Here is a 21,672-nt window from a genome sequence, read left to right on the forward strand (position 1 = left end):
CCGCTAAATTTTTCCCCATTAGTAGCAAGGGATCTTTTATATCCACCATCCCACAAACTGGATAGCACATACCATGGCCTTTGATATACCAGTTGTGGTGCACTGGCTGGAATGAGAAATAGCCCAATGGCCCCACCAACGGGGATCAATCCTAGACTGACCATGCCATCAAGTAAGCGCTTTACCACTGTGCTATGTCCCCCACCTAGTGATTTTTATTTACTTGTTTAGTGTTTCCAACTCATTCAATGATAAGTTAAGCTTTTCACGCTTTTAATCACATCCCAAAATCTCCAGTAGTATAAATTAACTACTAACAGACATTCAGGGCTCGAAACAGCCTGTGGCCAGGTCGCCAAATACAACTAATATGCCGTTTGGGCGATTTAAATATAAAAAAATAATGGCGTTAGTCTTTGCAGCTATAACATATGAGCCACTATTAATATTTGTATTGCATACATTTATTCCACATTAAAATCTTGCTCGTGGTTTGTGGTTCGCTAACCATAATTTGCCAACACCCATCATTATTTTTTGGGCCACCATATTTTTGGGCAAGTTTCGAGCCCTGTTCAACTATTTTTAATTAACATTGAAATTTAAACAAAAGATAACGTTATAACAAGAAAAAGTAAAGCTTCAGATAATTAATATTTCTCAATTTCTGCAATTTTATTTCCTAGTGTTTTCCCTAGCTTGTTTTAGCATGGTGCAGCACCATGCCTCAATAGTCTAGCACCATCTTGCCTTAATCAGTGCCATACTGCCCTGAGATTAAACAAGCCTTTTTCACTAATTAATTATAAAACTGACTTTATAAATCACCCAAAAAGGTATTGTTAATGAATGAAGTATGCCTTTTATATATTTTGTCATTCATTTATTAAAGCAAACATATAAATTACATTAATGTTTATTTCAATTAATTTTTGTGTATTTTTAATGAAAAACAAGTGCCCCGAAAACGATGAAAATGCCCCAAAAGTGTTTGACCTACCATGCCTTGCCTAATTTCTAGGGAAATCACCATTTCCAATATACTAAGAAGCCCCTCAAATAAAAAATCTGCATATACACACACCATCCAAAAAACCACACACACCTAAAAACAACATTGCAACACAATATTTATTTATTGTTACTATTAACACAAAAAAAAAGAAGAAGAAAAAAAAAAGCATACACAAAGCAGAGATTTTATGAACAAATTTATGCAAATAGAAAAACACCCACCCAAGAGAAGACAAAAAAAGCATACATAAGCAAACAAATGTATTCAAATAGAAAAACACCCACCCAAGAATAGATCAAAATCTGCCATATACTAGTTTGTTTTCAGACCTAGGCAAATAAGCAACTCCCAACGGTAAAGCAGTGTTCTCATTATCAAATTTGTCACACCGACTCGTCGCATACAATTTGACTTGTCATATAAAGAAGTTTGCTTTGCTTAACTACACCACTAGAGCACGCTGATTTACTAATAATCGGCTGATGGATGTCAATAATTTGGTAATTTGATATATAGCCTAAGAAAGGAAACCTGCTACATTGTTCTATTAGTAGCAAGCGATTATTTATATGCACCATCCTTGACAGGATAGCACACACCACAGCCACTGATATACCAGTTGTGGTGCACTGGCTGGAACGGGAAATAGCCCAACAGGCCTACTCTGGGCTAGCTCTGGGTCAGCAGAACCTATCGCCAAATTATCTATTAAACTTCAAAAACTGCAGAAACCCAGATATTTTCTAACAAAATATCATTTATTACATGCAAACATTTTGCCAGATTAAAATAAAATTCGCAAATTGTTTTTGAAATTCGCTATTGGCGAATTTGGCAAGTGCCAGAGCTAGCCCTGCCACTGACGGGAATCGATCCTAGACCGACCATTCATCAAGCAAACACTTTACCACTGGGCTACGTTCCACCCCGACTTGTTGTATAAAGACTAATGTCTTTCCTATTTAAAGTATTCTCACAGGAAGTCGGTGTGACTAAGCGCATAATGAGAAAGCACATTAAACCGTCGAAATAGCATACAAACTAAAAAAGCAGTATAAAGCATATCAATGGGGACATTAGGGACAGTGTGTAATCAAGTTCTTGTTATCTATAGGTTTTGCTTTTTTAAAAATAATTGGCAAACTTTTCTGATCACCCTGCAAGATAAAATACCTCCAATCCCGTTTCAGAAATGCCAATTCAACAAAATGTTTGTTTTGTTTAAAGACACCACTAGAGCACATTGCCTGTGATGTCGTGGTTAAGCCAATATACATGAGGCTGGTAGGTACAGGGCATCGCAGCCCAGTACCGACTCCCACTCAGAACGAGTTTTAACGACTCAAATCAATGGGTAGGTGTAAGACCACTACACCCTCTCCTCTATCACTAACCACTAACAACTAACCCACTGTCCTGGTCAGACAGCCCAGATAGCTGAGGTGTGTGCCCGGGACAGTGTGCTTCAATCTTAATTAGATATAAGCACGAAAATAAGTTGAAATGAATAAATTAATGATTTATTAATCATTGGCTTTTGGATAACAAACAGTTTGTAATTCTGACATATAGTCTTAGAGAGGAAATCTGCTAAATTTTTTCATTAATAGCATGGGTTCTTTTATATGCACCATCCCACAGACATAATAGCACATACAATGGCCTTTGATATACCAGTTGTGATGCACTGGGCAATTCAACACTGTCAAATAACACACACAAAGGTTTTGCAAAGCTGTCGACAAAGACGAAAACAAAAGGTAGCAAGGGTTCTTCTATATGTACCATCCAACAGACATAATAGCACATACAATGGCCTTTGATATATACCAGTCATGATGCACTGGGAAATTGCACAATGTTAAATAGCACATACAAAGGTTTTGCAAAGCTGTCGACAGACGAAAATAAAAAGCTATACTCTTCAAAAAAAGAAATGCATAACTGGTATATGTTAGGATTGGATTGCAAATTTATAGCATCATATCTTTGCTCAATACCAGAGCAGTAAAATTGAAACTTGTTAAACATGATCAGATCATCACTTGGAATGAAATCGTTTATCAAATCAACAGGATAAGGCCACCGTATCAAGGTCACGGTCATGGACACTAATATCGAGTATGAGCCCCATGAGCAGCAATGACAGCTTGGCACCTCCTACGCATGGAATCAAATAATGCTTGATTCACAGGCTGGGGAATTGTAGCCCATGATTGTTGCAAAGCCTGGAGCAGCTGGGGTAGCATTTGTGGCGCAGGGTTACGTTGCCGTAAACGTCGATCTAGTTCATCTCACAGGTGCTCGATGGGGTTAAGATCAGGTGATCTTGAAGGCCATGGCATCACTCCGACATTGTGTTGATTCAGGAAGTATGTTGTTATACGTGCGCTATGTGGTCGTGCATTGTCGTGCTGGAAGGTGACATTTTCTGTGTTGATGAAAGTTATGGCGTGACGCTGGAGAATTTCGTTGCAGTAACGTTGGGCTGTTAGATGACCTGGGACATGTATAAGGTCTGTTCTGCCAGTGGTGATGGCCGCCCATACCATAACACTCCCCCCTCCATATCTGTCCACCTGCCGCACACAATTATTGGCATAACGCTCGTTACGTCGTCGGTAAACTCTAGCTCTGCCGTCGGCGCGTTGAAGCAAAAAACGCGACTCGTTGGTGAGTCACTCTTCGCCACTGCTGTCGACGCCATATCAGACAACGTCTGCACCATGTAAGCCGTAGACGCCTATGTTGCGCGGTTAAAATTATCCGTCTAGCTTGTCTTCTAGGATACTGGCTTCACGTAAACAGTTTCTTACGGTCTGGTCCGAAATTCTTCGCATCCCAGGTATGGCAGAAGCTGATGATGAAGCAGTTAGAAATCTGTCACGTAAACGTCGTAGACGTATGTATCTGTCTTGCGCCGGTGTGGTAACTCTGAGACGACCGGATATGGGGCGGTCACGTGACACTCCAGTTTGCTGACAACGGTGCCAAAGCCTAGATATTGTACTTTAAGATGTGTTGAAAAGACGTGCAACTGTTGATTGCGATTCCCCGGCTTCCATCCGGCCAATTGCGTTGTTACGTTGTGGTTCTGTCAGCCTGGGCATAATTTCAATGTTACGTAGCGACACTATCGATAATGCGTGTGTGAATGTAACTCAATTTTCTGTCAAGGGGTAGTGCACGTGCTGTACGTGCACGATTTGTACGTGATAAATGTGAGCTCTGCAACCATTATTATGGATATTGTGAAAAACATTTGCACGTGCTGACGTCAAATCATGCATTTTGTCAGCTTCAGAATTGCATGATATCATATCCACTAGCTATAGAATAAGATAATACTAAAACATTCACTATTGTGTTATTTCAAAATTAATGTTATAAAAAATATGCTCTATGCATTTCTTTTTTTGAAGAGTATATTAAAAAAGCAGGAATACGTGCACGCAGACAGTGATAATTCCACAAAGAATTATTACCTGTCCCCATACCGCTCCCTACGTCCATACCTATCGTATCCACCCTCCCGCCGGTATCCACTGCCGTAACTACCCCCCTGATCGCGACCACCAAAACCTGAAACACAAAAAGACACAGACCTCTATGAAAACGGAAATCATAATCAACAGGCAAATGAAATTGTCATTCTCACAATTTTTGTGAGGCCTAAAACACCAACCATTTAGTACAGTTAAAGTTAAAGTTTGTATTGTTTATCGACACCACTAGAGCACATTGATTTATTAATCATTGGCTATTGGATGTCAAATATTTGGTAATTTTTAGTCTTAGAAAGGAAGTCTTAAAAAGGAAACCTGCTAAATTTTTCCATTAAAATAAGTTTTTTTTGTTTAACGACACCACTAGAGCACATTGATTTTATTAATCATTGGCTATTGGATGTCAAATATTTGGTATTTTTAACAGTCTCAGAGAGGAAACCTGCTACATTTTTCCATTAGAAGAAGTTTTTTTTGTTTAACGACACCACTAGAGCACATTGATTTATTAATCATCGGCTATTGGATGTCAAACATTTGGTACTTTTTAGTCTTAGTGGAAACCTGCTACATTTTTCCATTAGAAGAAGTTTTTTCTTTTTTTAACACCACTAGAGCACATTGATTTATTAATCATCAGCTATTGGATGTCAAACATCTGGTAATTCTGATATATAGTATTAGAGAGGAAACCCACTACACGTTTCCATTAGTAGCAAGGGATCTTTTATATGCATCATTCCACAGACAGGATAGCATGTATCATGGCCTATGATATACCAGTCGTGGTGAACTGGCTGGAATGAGAAATAGCCCAGTGGGCCCCATCTATGATATCCCTCCTAAAACCCCAATTATACAGGGTACATTTTTTATTCATAATCTTGATTAGCGATATTTCTAGTCAATTGTACTGTTTAATGTTTTAAAATCACTGACACTTGCGTAGCAAATCACAATGTGATACTGAATAAAATGTTTCGTGCTATACTCACTCCCTTTTGGTCAAAACCAATTAAGTCACTATTACACAAACCTGCCAAGTCTAATCATTAAATACCACCCAATAAAACCTTGTTTGTCAAACCTATCAATTCCCTCCCACATTACCCTCACCCACTATGTCTCTCCTGCACTACACCCCACCCCATAATCTTTGTTGTCAAACCTATCAACTCTCTCCCACACTACCCTCACCCAGTGTTTCTCCTGCACTACACCCCACCCCATAACCTTTGTTGTCAAACCTATCAACTCCCTCCCACACTACCCTCACCCACTGTTTCTCCTGCACTACACCCCACCCCATAATCTTTGTTGACAAATCTATCAATTCACTCCCACACTACACTCACCCACTGTTCCCCCTGCACTACACCCCACCCCCATAACCTTTGTCAAACCTATCAGCTCCCTCCCACACTACACTCACCCACTATGTTCCTGCACTACACCCCACCCCATAACCTTTGTTGTCAAACCTAACAACTTCCTCCCACACTACCCTCACCCACTGTGCTCCTCCTGCACTACCCCCCCCCCCCCCAACTGCGGAATTCCTGTATGGACCTGCCCTTACCTCGACCTCCATCTCTTCCACCATCGCGATCAGAGAACCCATAACTCCTGCCACTGTCTCGGTCGCCATAGCGATCACTGTATCTCCCACCGTCACGATTTCTATCACCAAAATCTCGATCACCTCCGAAACGTTTGTCCCGATCGCCGAAACCTCGATCCCGATCCCCAAAACCACGGTCCCGATCCCCAAAACCTCGGTCGCGATCTCCATACCGATCACCAAAACCACCCCGATCACCTCCCCTATCACTGCCGAAACTCCTGCTGTCCCTGTCTCCATAGCGATCGCCAAAACCACGATCACTGCTTCTATCATCTGAAAAACAATGTGAGCTCCTCATCAGTTTGAGAAAAACAAATTACAGTAGCTGCCTTAATACATGCTTTTTGGAAAAAAGAAAAAAAAAAACCAGAGGGGAAAAAAAATAATCTCAATATCTGTTTAAAGGCACAGTTATGTAAATTAGTTTGTTTATATATCAAATAGCTTTTGTTTTAAAGCATAGGTTAATTAATCATCAGCTACTGGATGTCAAAAGATTGGATAATTCTGACAGTCTTTAAAAGAAATGGGGGTGAAAATGAGCCCAGTAGTAAAACTCGCTTGATGCGTGGTCAGTCTGGGATCAATCCTCGTCAGTGGGCCCATTGGGCCATTTCTTTTTCCAGCCAGTGTACCACGACTTATATATCAAAAGGCTGTGGTATAAGGAAGGAAATGTTTTATTTAACGACGCACTCAACACATTTTATTTACAGTTATATGGCGTCAAACATATGGTTAAGGATCACACAGATATTCAGGAAACCCGCTATCGCCACTTCATGGGTACTCTTTTTGATTAGCAGCAAGGGATCTTTTATATGCACCATCCCACTGCCTTTGATATACCAGTTGTGGTGCATTGGCTGGAACTGGAAATAGCCCAATGGGCCCACTGATGGGGATCGATCCCAGACTGACTGTGCATCGAGCTAGCACTGTAGCACCGGGCTACGTCTCGACCCTAGTCCGTAGTATGTGGGATAGTGCATATTAAAAAGATCCCTTGCTACTAATCGGAATAAAGGAAATGTTTTTTATTTAACAGCGCACTCAACACATTTCATTTACGGTTATATGGCATCAGACATATGGTTAAGGACTAGGGGTGTAACGATATACTCGAATATTCAGTGCACCGAACAGCGATCTGTATTGTAGTTGCATTCGTATTCGTCACTAGCTGAACCGAATACACAAATACTTATATATAATGTTTACTGTATAATTTATGTTTCTAATTCATACTAACCAAAACGCAATAACGATTCGATCGTTTTTATTGTCCTTTTTTATATTAGGTCAACCACATAGTCAGACTCATAGACCGATCCTTTTTTTTTTTTATTCCATGCTTTGGACTGGTACTCTACATACAGCTTGACTGCGCTTCTGTCAAAACACTGTATGACGTCGCATAGTCTCGTTCAACCAGCCTAATACGAGACACGGGCGAGTGTAGTTCGTTAATTTATGCATTCTACACAGTGCAACGTCAATAATGTTGAACCAATATTCTAACGTTTAAATGGCAGCTCAAAGCAAAATATATTTGTATAATTCTTAACGAGAACTGTGGCATATTAGCAATTCAAATATGGATATAAATTGATTAATACTAGATACCAAAAACAAAAATAGCCTTAAAAATATATATTTGATATTCAAAATAAAATTAATTTATCGGTAATCCATAAATTCTGTCTACATTATACAATGTATATAAGGTTTCGGTATAAGCACTTAAGAATATTTTTTTTTAAATATGTACAATTTGTACATTTATGTTTGCAAAGGACATGGTATATTTTAAAATTCCGATAATAACATATACATATTTTAACGTGTTACTATTTTGGTTCCCGTATGAGGCTTTTAAAATGTTTTGCGCGAAAAGGTGATTGTAGGATTGTTGCAGTGAATTTTGTTCACAGCTAGTGAGTAGTTATCTTTCGACATTTTCGAATTCGAGCGCTCGCGGCAAACAATATATTGCTTAATTGAACAGAAAAAAAACCCAGCAAACAGAAAACTAACAACAACAACAAACAGTGTCAAACAGCCCCACAGAAACAAAGGAAAACGTTTGTAAACATTCGCGATATGAAACGCGCACCATACTTCGGCTATTCCCGTTAACTTTCGGGACTTTTTTTTCCTTTCAGCAAAGCCGTTGTACTTGTGTAATGTGTATTCATGGATATGAATACATATTCGTATTTGTCACCTCATATTCGTGATATGTATCGTATTTGCCACCATGTGTATTCGTCACACCCCTATTAAGGACCGCACAGATATTGAGAGAGGAAACCAGCTGTCGCCACTTCATGCTTCCATTGCTACTAATAGGAATAAGGTGAGCACTTTACGACTGGGATATGTTCCGCTCCTAGAGTTGAGATAAAAACAAAACACACAAACCGTTGGATGGCGCAGGGGGCGCATCCCGTCGTCTCCAGTCTCCCTCCGTTCTGTCCGGGTCGCCAGTTGACCGGTGGTCGTCACGGTGATCATTCCGGTCACCTGAAACACACATTTAAAAACAAATTAGAGAGAGAGAGAGAGAGAGAGAGAGAGAGAGAGAGAGAGAGAGAGAGAGAGAGAGAGAGAGAGAGAGAGAGAGAGAGAGAGAGAGAGAAAAAGATAGATTAACGCTTTTCCTAGTTTTAGCATGGTGAATTTTGCCATTCATTTATTGAAAGCAAGCACATTAATTACATATATTTTATTTCCTTCTTCTTTTTTTTTGGGGGGGGGGGCGGGGTGTGTGTGTGTGTGTGTGTGTGTGTGTGTGTGTGAGGGGATCTCTAATGAACATGGTGAAAAATGCTCCAAAATTTCAGTCTACCATGCCTTGCCAAATTTCTAGGGAAAACACTAGCTATAATTACATTGGCCTAAGACCAGTTACCTGGCAGGGACAGAAACTAGCAGAATGTCTAATCCCGAATAGTTTTCAAGTTAAAAAAGATAGTTTGCTTTGCTGAACAACAGTAGAGCATATTGATTTTTTAATCATTGGCTATTGGATGTCAAAACATTTGGTTAGCCAACAAGATTACCTCCTATCTTAGACCACAGGCGATCGATCCACTCGATCTTGTCAGAAGCTACTCATGGTTGGTTATACTGGCAGATATCTTGCACTTAATTCCGTTTCTTTCTTTTATATTATGCAGCTTGTAATATTTTCTCAGACGTTGATAAGGTGAGTAATAAATATATATTTGTTACAAGGAAATTCTTAAAGGGACTGTCCTGAATTTGCTGCTACTCTTAAGGTATTGTCAACAAACAGAAGAAGTTTGTTTTGTTTAATGACACCACTAGAGCACACTGATTTATTAATAATCGGCTATTGGATGTCAAATATATGGTCATTTTGAGTCATAGAGATGAAATCCGCTACATTTTTCCATTACCGTATTTGACTGGAAATAAGCCCAGGGGGCCAAGACAAATTGTGAACTTAGCATGGGGTGGGCTTATTCCCAGACAAGGGGCCAGTTTTGTTGAGAAAAAAAAATGATAATAATTAAAATAAATAATAATAATTAAATGAACTAGGAAGAAAACAAAAAACGTTCAGTAGCATATCTATTAATTAGTGTTCCATTTGTTATTAATAAATAATAATTGTTCATTAATTAAATTGTGGTTTTTTTTACTAGTATCTAATTATCACAAACACACCTTCTATGTTACAATTACTTACCAGTGCTGTTTATTTACATCCAAAATTTAATGCTGAGAAGACTTAAAACAACATCAATTAACAACAAACTCAATAGCTATACACACGTTTCTGACACAGGCAGCCAGCTTACACTACAAAAAATTGTCAATCTAAGGTCATTGTTCTTAGCCAATCAGAATATGGTATTTGCTTAATTAGCATTAACTGCGGACCCATTGTGGTGGTAAAAATAGACATTGGTTTTTAGTTCATACTTGGGCTTGGATACTTCAAAGAAATACTGCAGGCATGAAATTGAAAACAATGTTACACACTGTTATTGTTAGACTGCTAAATCTCACTGGTGGTAAAATATAGTGTTACATTTGTGTTTAATTATCTGCAGGAGGTATGACCTTTTAAATGAACTTTGAGCAAACTTGCAATTTAGTGTTATTTATAAGGTGACGAAGTTGGGGGTGGGCTTATTTACGAATGAGGGCCTAATTTCTTAAATGCTATCAAAACGGAGGGGGCTTATTCAAAGACATGGGCTTATTTCCGGTCAAATACGGTAGTAGCAAGGGATCTTTTATATGCACCATCCTACTGACAGGATAGTATATGCCAAAGCCTTTGTTACACCAGTTGTGGAGCACTGGCTGGAACAAGAAATAGCCCAATAGGCCCACCGATGGGGATCGATCCTAGACGGATGGCGCATCAAGCTACATCCCGTCTCTTGTCGACAAATAGATGCATTCAAATGACTAAAATATTAAATATATTTTTCTGCATAAAATATCAGTGGCTGTATAATAAATGTGTTTGTACTAATATACTTTTTTTCCATATGTACGAACGTATTGGGAGTCCAAATCCATTTTGTGTTTCTTACAAATATTAAGATGACCAGAAACACGTTAAATATACAGACATAATAAGAAATAATAAGAAACTATAGTGTGTAATTTTAGATGTTACAAAATTATATTGCTGGGCTGCAGAAAGTACTTGCCCGCTCGCCAAATGCGAGTAAACATTCTGACGGACGAGTTAAAAAATGCAACTACCAGTCCGACTGTCTACCTGTCTTTTTGATTTGGTTTGCACGTGATGTTGATCACTTACCAAATGTTCTTATTTATGTTTTGTCAATATATATCGCTGTATATAAGTTGAAGTGAAGACACTGTATATTATAATATTGTTAATAATATATTGTTTTATAGACTGGCGGACTAGTAGAAATTCTGGAGGGCTTGTAAATTGTAGTTGGTTCTGGTCCAATGGGCAAGTGAAATATTTTCCATTTCTGCAACCCCTGTATTGGTAGGAAACATCTTGTAATGCAGCTAACGAAGGACTGTCTTGCCAATAAACAAACCTCCACTCTGACCTTGTCCAGCCAAATCGACTCGGATCTTTCGACCAGCGAACACCTGAAAAATTATCAAAAACCATATGCACAACACTGCTACTAAAAAACATTCTGAGAGCAATAGATTACCCCTACCAGGCCCAACAATGTTTTATATCTCCTAAATTCAAGGGCCATAACCTCTGTGAAAATAAATCACCATAAAAGTTAAACTTGATCAACAACAGGACATGATAAAGCTATATACAAAATTTCATCTCAGTATCTTCAGTCGTTGCAAAACAAATTTTCATCTCTCCTAAGTTCAAGGGCCGTAACTCCATTTAAAAAATGGGTAAATCACCATGACAGTTAAACCTGATCAGCAACAGGACATGATAAAGCTATATACAAAATTTCATCTCAATATCTTCAGCCAATGCAAAACAAATTTTCATATCTCCTAAGTTCAAGGGCCATAACTCCATCAAAAATGGGTAAATCACCATGAAAGTCAAACTGGATCTGTAACAGTACATGATAAAGCTATATACACAAAATCTGTATTGGTAGGGGGACTAACAAAACAGCTAATATTGCAATGTCTGTATGACCTACTAGAGTACAGGGAAGGAAGGAAGGAAATGGTTTACATCCAGTGTCTATATCCCGCGTAAAACAATTCTCACTGTCACTTGCTAAAGCTTGTAACAACTGAAAACTATTTCCCTCGGAACACATACACAACACAAAATGGAAGCATTGTCCAATATCCCAAATTATTACATTTCTGAAAATATATAAATATATATATATTTATAAAAGACTGTGGTTAGCTTAACCATTCTTTGAATAAGTGGCCCCTGGTGCATATAACAGCATTTTCAAGTATAACGGCATATAATTATACATACATGATACATGTCGTTATAAATCAAGTATCGACCTAAACACATAATGGTTCAGTTTAATGTAATGCAATTACCTCTTCTCTATACTTTAAATGCTTTTACAATATAGATTCCGAAATTTTTCAAAACATCTTCATTCCCTATTGCCATTAAGTTAGCAAACGTATAAAAGGATCTGGTAATTCAGTTAATCACTAGGGGACCTTTAAGTAGAAGCATTTATCAGGAAACAAAACGCATAATAAGAACATGATTTGGAGGCTTTTTTCTTCAAGAAATAAAATGTTATGAGGCAACTTTTTTTTTTTCTTTCTTTCTTCTTTTTTTTAAAAAATCCCACTGCCCCCTTTCTTCTCTCCTTTGAATTCCATCTAATTTCTTCCCGATCTGGCAACAACTCCTATCGTTAAACTTCTTTTGCTGTCCACCTCCACATCCCAGTCCTTGTCTCTCCAACCACGACAGGTGCTGGTCTCTTGTGGCTATCTGTGCCACACACCTGCCATTCCCCATCAGCTTTTAGCTGTGGGCTTAGTCTGACCACTTCGGGGAGTGTTCAGTAGTTACTTCTAGCATTGTCAAGAGGCCTCTGTAACTACTTACTATGCACCTCTACTACGGCGGTCGTTAGTGCTGTGGGTCAGACAAGCTTTATTAGCGGTAGAGGACGAGGATGCCAGGTGGGTGCAGGGAAATACAAAGAGACTGCACCCATAGAGAAAGTTCAGACAGATAGGTGATGGTGTGGACAGCTCGGAAGACAAGAGTCGGAGGAAACTGACAGAAAGGGTCGACACAGATTGTAATCGTGGGAGAAATTGGAAAGTGTTTTATATTAAGATAATGAGAATGATAGGCAGAAGATGATAGATGAGAAAGATGAATGAATGTGTGAGCCAGCTTTGACTTGGGTTTTGAACCACTGTCATCAGCTTGATTGTCTAGCAGCTTAGGAAGGAAGGAAATGTTTTATTTAACAACGCACTCAACACATTTTATTTATGGTTATATAACGTCGGAGCAGCTTAGGAGGAAACTTACCGACTCATTCAATGTAAGAGCGTCAATCAAAGATTCCCGGTCCGCGAACTCCACATACCCAAATCCACGTGCACGTCCCTGGTCACTAGGCAGTCGCACATTCAACACCTGTTGCAAAAGACACTCTCATTAAATACCAGCAGAGAAATACAATAAGGGTCGAACTTACAAAGCCCGCAACAGTTTTTGGCTTACACACGTTTAACTACATACTTTTACAATCTTTAAAGTCCTACAGTTAAGAATCACACAGGCTTCATAAATTCGGCTCTAAATGTTTAAAGAGAACAACAAGTAACATGCTACAGATGTCTGCTGTTTTGAAAGAAAGACATGTTTTATTTAATGACACACTCAACACATTTTATTTTCTGTTATATGGCGTCAGAGATATGGTTACGGACCACACAGATATTGAGAGAGGAAACCCGATGTCGCCACTTCATGGGATACTCTTTCTGATTAGCAGCAAGGGATCTTTTATATGCACCATCCCACAGATAGGGTAGTACATACCACGGCCTTTACAATCTTTAAAGTCCTACGGTTAAGGATCACAGGCTTAGTAAATTCAGCCTTAAATCTTTAAAGAGAACAACAATTAACATGCTACAGAGGTTTGCTGTTTTGAGTAATTTAACAACAGATGGGAATCGAAATAAGCATAGCATGTGGTAAACGTGTAGCATAGGTTACCATTAGTTACGGACCTGGCTCCATATTCATAAATATACTTAAGTGAATGTATGATACTTATCTATGTACTTTAAATATGTATTTAGGTATCATACATTGACTTAAGTATGTTTATGAATACGGAGCCTAGGGCCTAACTCACAAAGTTCTCTTAGGCTCTGCTAGACAACAAAGCATCGTCTCTGTAAGTCTTTTAGCACTGCACTGCGAGATCGCAAAGTTGCGAGAGTTTAGTGAATTAGGCCCCCACAGGTTGTGACAAATTCATAGTTTACAATAAATCACAGTACTACTATAAAACCCTTCGTAGCTCCACTGATACTTTGTTCTTCATTCAATGTTCTAATTGTGTTGATACTTGAATGTGTATCTTATATTTGAATATTACAACTTAGATGGTGTTACTGTTGTTTACCAAGATTTTGTGAAAAATGAAAGTACCATTCTCCGACTTTTTTGACATGTGGTAATAGGCTACTAGATCTCACCAATTTCGACACAATGCAGGAAGGTTGTTTTAGTTCAGTACACTGTGATGCATATATATAGATACAACTATAAACCAAGTTTCACTGACCTAGGACTTGTAGTACTTTTGTGAGAAACTGAGCTAAATGCGAAACTTTTGTGCAAAGTTGCAATCTGATTAAAATTAGCTCTACTGGGTTTACCAATAGATCTAACAGCATTGCGTGGACTCCCATGTCCAGGTGACATTTCATCTACAAATAACAATTTAAATATCGACCAATTACACTGCGTCTTTTATTGCGTTAATCGGGAGCATATAAATTCTAAAAATATCGGGCAAGACTTTATGCAATTGGCGAAATTGTTGGTCTATTTCAACACTGCAAAAAACAGGGGGAAAAGTGCAGTAATAAACTCTAGATTGTATACTAGTATAAACAGACTTTATGGCTATACCATCACAGGTTTTTTTTTCACCTTGAAACAAATTTTCTATAAAATTTTATATTGTAATTAGTTTCCAGCATATTTCGTAATTCACCCAAATCATTTCATATACCCGCGGCATAATCGTGAATGTTTTCAAATTTCTGGCATGATTTTGCAAGTAAAGTTTTGATTGGTCGAATGAAAGGTCAACTGGACATGAGCTCCAATGGGCTGCTGTTAGATCCACATGTAATAATGGAGCTAATTTTAATTAGATTGTGCAAAGCTGATACCATCGTCGTCAGTATAAACAGTATACAGACAGTATAAAGTACACAGGGCACAATATTTTATGAGAACTGTTGTTCTGTTCGCATGTCAGTTACGCAACTTTAAAATCACGTGAACAAATAATTTCTAAAATTAAAAGTACCCTATTACAAGTCAAACTGAAAATCAGTTTATTGTCTTAATACATTTGAAGCACCAATGTAGCATATAACTGTAGTTCAAGTGTTTTAGGATTAGGTAGGTCTAAGTCATTGGTTACTAGAACTATATTCACGTCACCGAACAATCGGTTATCCAAGTAAAACTCACGTGAACAGTTAAAAAAAGGTTTAACGACATCACTAGAGCACACTGATTTATTAATCATTGGCTATTGGATCTCAAACATTTGGTAATTGTGACTCATAGTTATCAGATGAAACCCGCTACATGTTTTTCTAATGCAGCAAGGGATCTTTCATATGCACTTGCCCACAGACAGGATAACACATACCACAGTCTTTGATATACCAGTCGTGGTGCACTGGCTGGAGCAAGAAATAGCCCAATGGGCCCACCGACGGGGATCGATCCCAAACCGACAGCGCATCAAGCGAACGCTCTACCACTGGGCTACGTCCCGCTCCCTTCTCATATGAACACTTTCAGTTACCTAAGATTTTGAAATATTGTCCCCCAAGTACATAATCTAAATAATAAACGGAACCTTCTGGTCTTTGAAAAAATCTTCAATCCTCATTTCATCAGCTTCGTACGGCAGGTTTCCAATGAATGCCGTAAATGGGGCCACTGTTGGAACCAGTTCAAGGTCCACATCGGGACCGCGTGCAGCTTTTGGGGCTGTTGGTAAAATGGACCGATCAAAATTGGGTCGAAATTCTTCATTAGGATCTAGAAATGAAATAGCAAAACAATGAAAAACTGGTTCAACTCCACCCCCCCCCACCCCCCACCCCATATTTGAAGTAACACCACAGGTGTAATCCACGTTATAACATTGTAATATTATGTATGAATGTAAAACAAATAACAGACGATCCATATAATTAAATTTAAAAGATATTTACTCACAATAACACTAAAAGCAGGGTTGAAAAAAATTATGATTTGTTTTTAAAAATCAAAAACATTTTTGATTTAAATCAGATTTATTAGATTTTTTTTATTTTTACTTTAATTTGGAACTTCTGAATTGAATACTTGCTCCCTATTAAATACACGATTTGGAAGCTTCACTGCATTCTGAAAGGAAATACCTCGAACATCTAGAAACGAGGCACCAAAATGCATTTTGGGGATTATTGAGTTAATGTTTAAGTACTTGGTGTTTAGCCAGGATGGCTATATAAGGTGATTTGACATGTGAAGTCAGTGACTTCAAGTCACATCTGTTAGATCCGACTCTAGAGCACCCCCAAATTCGTCCAATTTACCACATTGAAGCAGAGTGGCTTCACTTGACACCTTCTATTGTGTTGATCTCCCAGGATCATCCCAACCATAGATTTGGGGGAATTGTCACTGATCAGTATGACTTGTTAGACTACATGGTGTCAACATCTAATTGCAATTCAATTATAAATATATGTAAAAATAATTATCTAGCAAAAGTAACAATTGATTTTAAATAACACTTCATTTTTTGTACTGCAAGTTAATTGATAAATCACATGTTTACAAAATAATCAATAAAAATAAATGCAATAATCATAAAAATGAAATGAAACATAATAAAAAATAAAAAAATAAAAATGCATGATTTTTTGGATTTGTTTTGCAGTGATTTAAATCATGATTTAAATCAAATGATTTAAATCAAATAACTGACTAAAAGTACATCATTTATTTTGAATTTCTTTTTGTTCATAAACAGTAACACTCCTTAAGACTAACTATATAACTATCAATATGACATTCCCTGATGTTATTTTTAGGTTCATCTAGAAATGAATATGCATTGCTACAGCTGGACCAATGGGATGACATTATATTGTAATGAATGTAATGAATATTTAATTATATACCCCTAACCAGGGTTTATACTGTAACTCATGAAATAATAGCAATTTGAAGAATTTGCTATGTAAATCTGTTGCCAAATTAGAAGTTTCATTTAGCCAATCAGCAAAAAGGGCGGAACATCCCTAGTAATGAAATATATTCGCCACATTGAACTTTAATTTGCATTTGGCGATTTGGCCTAACATGGGGCTTCTAGTAATATTCTATGTTGGGCTAGTAAATAACTAACTACTGTTTTGTAAATATGAATATCCTGCCCCCACCCCAACCTCCAATGTTAGTGTTTTTAAAGGGACATTCCTGACTTTGCTGCATTGTAAGATGTTTCCGACTAATAAAATATTTCTACGATTAAACTTACATCTTAAATATATTTTCTTGTTTAGAATATCAGTCTGTAAATTCAATGTCTTTCTGGTCGTCTTAATATTTGTAAGAAGCCCAAAATGGATTTTGTGTTCAAATAATTCCATACGTACGAAAAAATATATTTTAGGAAATAAAATCAAATTTAACCTAGTACAAATATTAGAACAATCAGAAACATGTTTAATATACAGACACTAATATTTTATGCAGAAAAATATATTTGATATGTAATTACAATCGTTAAAAAGTCTCTGTTAGTCGATAACATCTTAACAATTGCAGTAAAGTCAGGAATGTCCCTTTAAGCTCTATCTCATATTAGGTGACATATCTGATATATTATTTAGCTAAATTGTATTAACTTAAAGTAAAGTAGGGCTATTGAATTTTTATTAGTGGCTAGTAAAGTGTTTAAGTCACTGTCCCATGGCTATTGAATTTTATAAAAATTCTGGAAACCCTGCCTAACACATACCGTCGTTGACAGCCAAGTTTTCCATTTCCGATGCCCAGTCGAGGGGTTTGTTTGACAGCACATAACTTGGTCCAGGACCTGCCGACCCTTTGTCATCAGTTAAAAACTCTGTAAGGGCCAGGGTCTTGCCCTTCATTTTCTGTTTCTTCTTGCCTGCTTAAACAAAGGCTGGGTAATTAACATTCACACAAAACATTCCAATTAAAACTAAAAATATTAATCTGTTTGTAATGCACATAGATGTGAAGACCAAAAGACAATATTTTTTAAAGAACTTTTACATTACTTGATGCAGGTGTGTATTTGCAAAAAAAATCTTGTTGAAAATGCCAGTGTCTTTTTTATATGGTTTTTTAGGACTAAAAATTAATATCATTTCCAGGTTGGTTACTATTTTACCATCCCTGTAAAAATATTTTTATTTGACAAGAAGTTATATTAATATTTGAATGGGTTGAAAACATGTAAGTCAGGGTTTCTGCCAGAGGGTGAAATGGGTATGGTGCCATACCCAAATTGTTTTGCACATTTTATTTTTTTAAGTTAACGTTTTGACAAAATTAAACTCTTATCATTACTGTATGATTTTCTTAACCCTAACCCTAAAATTAACCCATTTTCTTTCTGTCTACTGTGGTTGCATTCAGCACACACATTGTAAATATTCATATCAAAAATTTCTTTCTGGCAGAAACGCTGTTTATAAACACTGCATTTATTGTGTTTTTCATATATATGTGTGTGTGTATATATGTATTTTTGTATTTTTTTTGTCGGTTTTAAAAAAAAAAAATTAAATTAAAAGAAAAGCTACAAGTTAAACCAACCACAGCATTTCAATTTGTGTGGGGTTAAAAACAAAATTTTACTAAAATCAAAAGGTTGTGATTTTCTGTTTTGACAAATTGTTCGTTTTTCTTTTATCATTTCAAAAACCTTTCTTATTAGCGTTTTGTTATGTAACCGGAATAACAGGTAAAAATGGCTGATTTTCAAGCAAAAATTGTTCTGTACTGTGAACACATTCAACAGCTAACAATATACCTAATGTATATTAATAATATATTTGTATTTCTGTGCTTTTAGGCCTATGTAACAAAATAACAAGAACACAATTCTTGAGTCTGCAACTGCAACAGAAAGAAATGTTTTATTTAACGACGCACTCAACACATTTTATTTACGGTTATATGGCGTCAGACATGTGGTTAAGGACCACACAGATTTTGAGAGGAAACCCGCTGTCGCCACTACATGGGCTACTCTTTAATTTGTCGAAATATTCTGCCGATTCAGAGCTAGCCCTGTAATGGTATTTAGCGTCAAACTTACAAGCACCCCCTTTCAATGATGTTCCGGTTATATATGTAGGTGCCGACGGGTTTCTTCCTATAGTGTGTGTATTATGGTTACTATGTACAACATTTGTTATCGGCCAACTTTAAAATTAACAATGTAATGGTATTTAGCGTCAAACTTACAAGCACCCCCTTTCAATAATGTTCTGGTTATATATGTAGGTGCCGACGGGTTTCTTCCTATAGTGTGTGTATTATGGTTACTATGTACAATATTTGTCATCGACGAACTTGAAAATTACAATGTAATGGTATTCAGCGTCCAACTTACAAGCACCCCCTTTCAATGATGTTCCGGTTATATATGTAGGTGCCGACGGGTTTCTTCCTGTAGTGTGTTTATTATGGTTACTATGCACAATATTTGTTATCGGCGAACTTGAAAATTAACACTGTAATGATATTCAGCGTCAAACTTACAAGCACCCCCTTTCAATGATGTTCCAATGTAATGGTATTCAGCGTCAAACTTAGAATTTTTATTGTATAATATTAGTAGATCAGGAATCTTTGTCTACTGCGTGGTAGTCGGCCTTTGTTTTCACTACAGAGATCAATTATAACAGTACAAAAGTCTGTCTAGCTCTCAAACAACAAAGTACTCAGGCTAACCACTAAAGAATTTCTTAATTTGTCATTGTGGCCCTAGTGTATTTTCAAAATTGCTGTGATGCATTCCTGGTCCCAAGCCTGGAAAAATATCTGCCTGGTTCTCCCCCCCCCGCAACCCTAACTAAATATAATAAAGGGGGGACTGGGCAGATATTATACCCCAAGCCCCTCTAAGGTAATATTTGCAGTGCCCCTTTTACGTACGGGATAACAGCCTGATTGAAATTAAACAGCAGTTTTTGGTTAAAATGATGAGTCAATTTATACTATAGACATGAAGATATCGGTATAATATCCGCCCGGTCCCCTCCATTATTATTTTTAGTTAGGGTTGAGGGTTAAGGTTAGGGTTAGGGTTGGGGTTATGGCTGGGGTTAGGACTAGGGTTGGAGTTAGGGTTGGAGTTAGGGTTAGGGTTAGGGTTAGGGGAAGGGGGGACCGGGCGGATATTTTTCCAAAATATCTTTTAAATCCCTATGCATGACAACATACCATGGCCTTTGATATACTTAGATATATATATATATATACTAATCAAAACCTGAGGGGATTTGATCCTATGACCCAAGCTTTATTAACTGAGCTGTAACACCCACCTCCACACCAACCCGCACACACACACCACCATGCTTAGACCAATGAGATGCACTTAAACTGTCATTACTGTAATTTAATCAATTTTATTGAACGAATATTATTGCTACCCCAACGGAGTTTGAGGCATCGATAGTAAAAACCACGTTATTTCACGTGGATTTTGCGAGCAAATCATACGGACTTCCGCTACAGTAAAAAGGCGAAGCAAGCAAACCGCATCGGTTAATTGCGTACCGTATGGTCCTTCCACCGACATTGATAATCGAAATAAGTTTACAAATCTCATTTCTTTGGTTAAATAATAATAAAAAATAACACCCAGTATAAAAATCTATAAAATAAAATCATTATTTTAATTATTAAACAACAAAACTAATGCTTATAACTAAAATTTAACAGCGCAAAACCCATGCTTTTCCCCTCACCTCCAGACGCCATGTTGGATGACCAGTCTTGTCACATGGACAGAAAAGGATAATAAAAAAGATGTATTTTTCATAATATTTGATGGTATATTTTTTACATTTTCATTTCTTTCATTATCTTTAATTAAAATATAATTTTCTTTATATTTATAAAGTATTTTCATAAATGAGGTCAAAAATTAGAAATGGGTGTAAGGCCATACGTTAAGCAGGCTTGTAAATGTATATGGATGTACTCTTTGGCATGGTGCGCAGATAAATGCTCACAGGACAAATGCTCACAAGATAAATGTTCACAAGGCAAAACCCATCACATCATATCACAATATGTAAGAAATATAATACTCAACGTGTCAAATTATATGCATATCACGAGCGTAGGAAGGTGCCAAAAAGTGTGTGTGTGTGTGTGGGGGGGGGGGGGGGGGGACACTTTTATATTTACACACTTTTACACTATTATAAAGCAAATATAAAGCAAAATATCTGAAAAGTGCTCCCCCTCCCCCATCCCCGTTTCCTACGCCAGTGCATATCTAACTTTGCATAATTACCTATTTACAAGTATGAGTCTGCAAGAAAAATTTATATTTATTATGCAAAACCACAATCCAGCCTGTGCTAGTGCGGTCTGCAAGTTTGTTCATGATTATAAATGTATTGCCAATAATTAGTCCTTATTTAGTCCTTAGAATAGAATGATGTTTATATTGGTCTTGTCTATGCATATGTTTTGCATCCAGTTCCGTATGTAGAATGTCTATATGCAATACATGTTTTATTTTTTTTAT

The 21,672-nt window shown here is 37.2% G+C and overlaps 1 protein-coding gene across 1 annotated transcript in view; it reads right to left on the reverse strand.

Annotated features, from left to right (window-relative positions):
• LOC121385524 (eukaryotic translation initiation factor 4B-like) overlaps positions 1–20,894 on the reverse strand; it is a 45,790-nt gene extending 24,896 nt beyond the window's left edge. Inside the window, exons 1-8 of the mRNA XM_041516231.1 lie at positions 20,882–20,894; positions 17,890–18,048; positions 15,730–15,914; positions 13,137–13,244; positions 11,212–11,266; positions 8,570–8,671; positions 6,101–6,418; positions 4,501–4,597 (exon numbers count right to left, since the gene is read on the reverse strand). Coding sequence (XP_041372165.1) covers positions 4,501–4,597; positions 6,101–6,418; positions 8,570–8,671; positions 11,212–11,266; positions 13,137–13,244; positions 15,730–15,914; positions 17,890–18,048; positions 20,882–20,894 — 1,037 coding nt within the window. The remainder of the gene's footprint in view (positions 1–4,500; positions 4,598–6,100; positions 6,419–8,569; positions 8,672–11,211; positions 11,267–13,136; positions 13,245–15,729; positions 15,915–17,889; positions 18,049–20,881) is intronic.
• Between the last annotated feature and the right edge of the window lie 778 nt (positions 20,895–21,672).

This window comes from Gigantopelta aegis, chromosome 11 (assembly GCF_016097555.1).
Source record: "Gigantopelta aegis isolate Gae_Host chromosome 11, Gae_host_genome, whole genome shotgun sequence".
Taxonomy (NCBI): domain Eukaryota; kingdom Metazoa; phylum Mollusca; class Gastropoda; order Neomphalida; family Peltospiridae; genus Gigantopelta; species Gigantopelta aegis.